A 3,245-nucleotide genomic window follows, 5' to 3' on the forward strand; every position below is an offset into this window, starting at 1 on the left:
TGCCCACACCACACAAGAATTGTATTGTATAAAAACCACAATATTGACTATTTAACATAGGTGCAAATAAGGGAGTTATGTGGGGTAATCTCTAATTCAGCAACTCCTAGTCCTAGCCACTGTAATAAGACACCAGTCATAATGTGATAAAAGAGCAATTTCCTTAATTTATTTGATATTTTATTTTATTTGACGTTTTAATATAAAAAAAAAAAACAAATCAAAAAAGTGTTTTCTAACATAATTAAGTAATTTCAAATTTCAGTTACAATTGCAATAAGTTTTGTTAACTGTATCATGTGAAGTAGTTTTTCTAGTATGCAACAAATTAAAAATTGGTTGAGGTATGAGAACAAGTTTGTTACAGCAATGGTTTACTGACTTGTCCATTTTAAATATTAAGAGGGATGTTTTAAATAGTATAAAAACCGAATCAGTGTTGGTTTACCTACAGTACTCAAACAAATAACACAGGTTTAAAATAATAAATTATATTCTTATTAACCAATATCAAATGTTTTTGTTGTATGGTCGTAACTTGTAAAATATTATATTGTAATAATAAGAGAATTATTTGCTTTGTAAGTGTAATAATATAATTTATACAATTAAATAGGTAATAAAGTTGAAGTTATAACAAAATTTGGTTATTAATGATTTTAGAATTTATAATAGGTGGTATAGTAAACTAGTAGGTATACATAATTTTAGAACCACTAAAATGTATCTCTTGTTATGACCATACTATATAATATAGATATACGATCCATAAGAAAGAGGCTGGTTGTCTGTTTAGGGTCTACATATTGATATTTAGTGTCTAATAAGATTTATTTAAAAATATATTTCAATTAAACGGGTTACATAATGTGTGTAATGTAATACTCCATTTTAGTTAATGTGCATACTGAGGAAAACACTACAAATTATAATGCTACATAATATCTATTAAGTATTTTATCTGAAATTCTTTTAGGATAAAAACAATAATAGATTAATTTAAAATATTTGGTACTACTATTGATTATTTTAACATAACAGCAAGGTATTTTTAAAAGTGAACCAAGACCTTGATTTATTTAATTTAATTCAAACGAATTTATTTAAAAATTAATTAACATTCAATTATAACAAAGATCAATTATAGAAATATATATAAATAACATATACATTAATATAATATACAATTTAGTTGAGACTTTAAGATTATATTATTGAAACATACAAGTATATTTATGTAATCTTATATGTATCAGTAGCAGCAATCATTATTGTAAATCTAAAAAGTATTTATGACCAATGAAGCCTTTGGATGATATAGTGTTTTTTAACGCTTCTTTGAATGAGTTTAATGGTAATGTTTTGTAAGCTGGTGCAACTAACTTGCCATCTTTCATAAATTGCAAAAGTTCATCATACATTTGGTTGTATTGCTCAGTGTTAGCATTTTCTTTACGCCATCTAGTCATCCAAAAACCTCTGAGTTGAATGTCTTTAAATATAAAAGAAGCGGTTGGAACAATGACTGGTTCTCTCGACATACCACCATAAGTCACCATTACACCACCATTGTTCAATGTACGTAAAACTTCTGTGGAACTTTTACCACCTATATTGTTTATTCCTAAACGTGGTTTGGGTAAGACTCCACTTCTAAACAAATCCGTAGTCCTAAATAAGAAAAATGATATGTTAATATATTGAATAGACAACATTAACGCAAAAATACAAACTGAAATATAATAATTACTATTTTACCTTAATTCTTCTTCAGTAAGTACGTATGAAGCACCTAGACACTTAAGAAGATTTTTCAAATTTTCCAAGTCTGGTTCAGGTCTATTGCGTATAATATTTACAGTTGTATAGCCAAAAATGTTTGCCAATTGAATAATGTTCTGACCACATGCACTGTTCGCTCCATTTTGTATAATAACATCATTTTTGTTTAGTGAAACAAAATCATGTAACATTCTATACGCAGTACACGGATTTGAAGTAATACTACTTAATGCATACACATTGGTATCTTTACTTACCTGAAACATAATAATATCATTATTAATCAAGAATCATAACAGGACATGCAGACAAACGTATCATAATATATCCGATAATGTATTTAGAATATTGTTCTATTTCATACATACTTGAATATAGGGTGATTCACCAAGCATACGCACCCCTATTTTTTTTAATTTAATAATTTATTTATTAAAAATTGAATTTTTCAAATTTTTAAAAAAGGAATATTTTTAAATTTTTGAGATTTTTTGTAGTACTTAAATAGTGTCTTGCGGCGATACTAACTTTTGTTTTACAAATGAGGCCTATAATTTTTATATTACATTATTTGGTGGGTAATTTTGTTGAAAAAATTGATGTACCGCTATAATTTGAATTTTGATATATTAGTTTCTCCATTATGTACTTAATAATTACTATTTATTATTTTGCCGTTTCAAATATTTCAAATATTTCATAGTTTATTATAAAATAAATGATTCTCCTACTCTGCTTTGCGTTAATATTATACAGAGTGATATTTTAGCATGCTCACGCTATTTTTTTTATTTAAATTATACATATTATTTTAAAACTTCGATTTTTAGAATTTTTAAATACACTAGAAGACTTTCAAATACTTAAGATTTTTTATACCATTTAAGAAGGAGATTGTTACACAAAAACTTTTTTTAACAAATAGGAATCCTCTTTTTTTACTTTTAATTATTCAGCATAATATATTTTTACTGAGAATTTTGATGCATCTAGATAAATATTCCAACTAGTAGTTTTTGAGTTATTTAACTTTGCGCACTAAAGATAATATGTATATGGAAATTGGCTAAGTAGATTTGGAGAGTTAGATGATTTGAAAATATTAGTAATTAGTACTGATTACCATTGATCTATCAAGATAAATGATTTGTAAAAAACGTGTAGCTCCGTTGGGCGTTGTAATTGAATGGCTGCTCGTTTTGGGCTTTTGTCGAAAGTAAAGAACATTGTGTCGTCACCGAATAGAGAGAGATGTGCTTTAAGAGTTGTGGGTACCTATGTCGTTTATGTAAATCAAGTAGAGAGTTTTTGGTGTACAGGGTGTCTTAATCTGCCCAACACGTTAGATATTATTGACCTTCATGATCACCCGGTAATAAAGATTCAATAGAGCCAATACCCGGTCAATAAGATTCTCAATGTCTAATATAGAATAATAATATTGATCGTGTATGGGTCGCTTT

The 3,245-nt window shown here is 27.0% G+C and overlaps 1 protein-coding gene across 1 annotated transcript in view; it reads right to left on the reverse strand.

The window, feature by feature from the left end:
* Positions 1–1,078: 1,078 nt before the first annotated feature.
* LOC100159788 (enoyl-[acyl-carrier-protein] reductase, mitochondrial) overlaps positions 1,079–3,245 on the reverse strand; it is a 9,607-nt gene continuing 7,440 nt past the window's right edge. Inside the window, exons 3-4 of the mRNA XM_001949298.5 lie at positions 1,759–2,039; positions 1,079–1,671 (exon numbers count right to left, since the gene is read on the reverse strand). Of these exons, the coding sequence (XP_001949333.1) occupies positions 1,269–1,671; positions 1,759–2,039 (684 nt within the window). The 3' untranslated portion in view covers positions 1,079–1,268. The remainder of the gene's footprint in view (positions 1,672–1,758; positions 2,040–3,245) is intronic.

This window comes from Acyrthosiphon pisum, chromosome A2 (assembly GCF_005508785.2).
Source record: "Acyrthosiphon pisum isolate AL4f chromosome A2, pea_aphid_22Mar2018_4r6ur, whole genome shotgun sequence".
NCBI lineage: Eukaryota > Metazoa > Arthropoda > Insecta > Hemiptera > Aphididae > Acyrthosiphon > Acyrthosiphon pisum.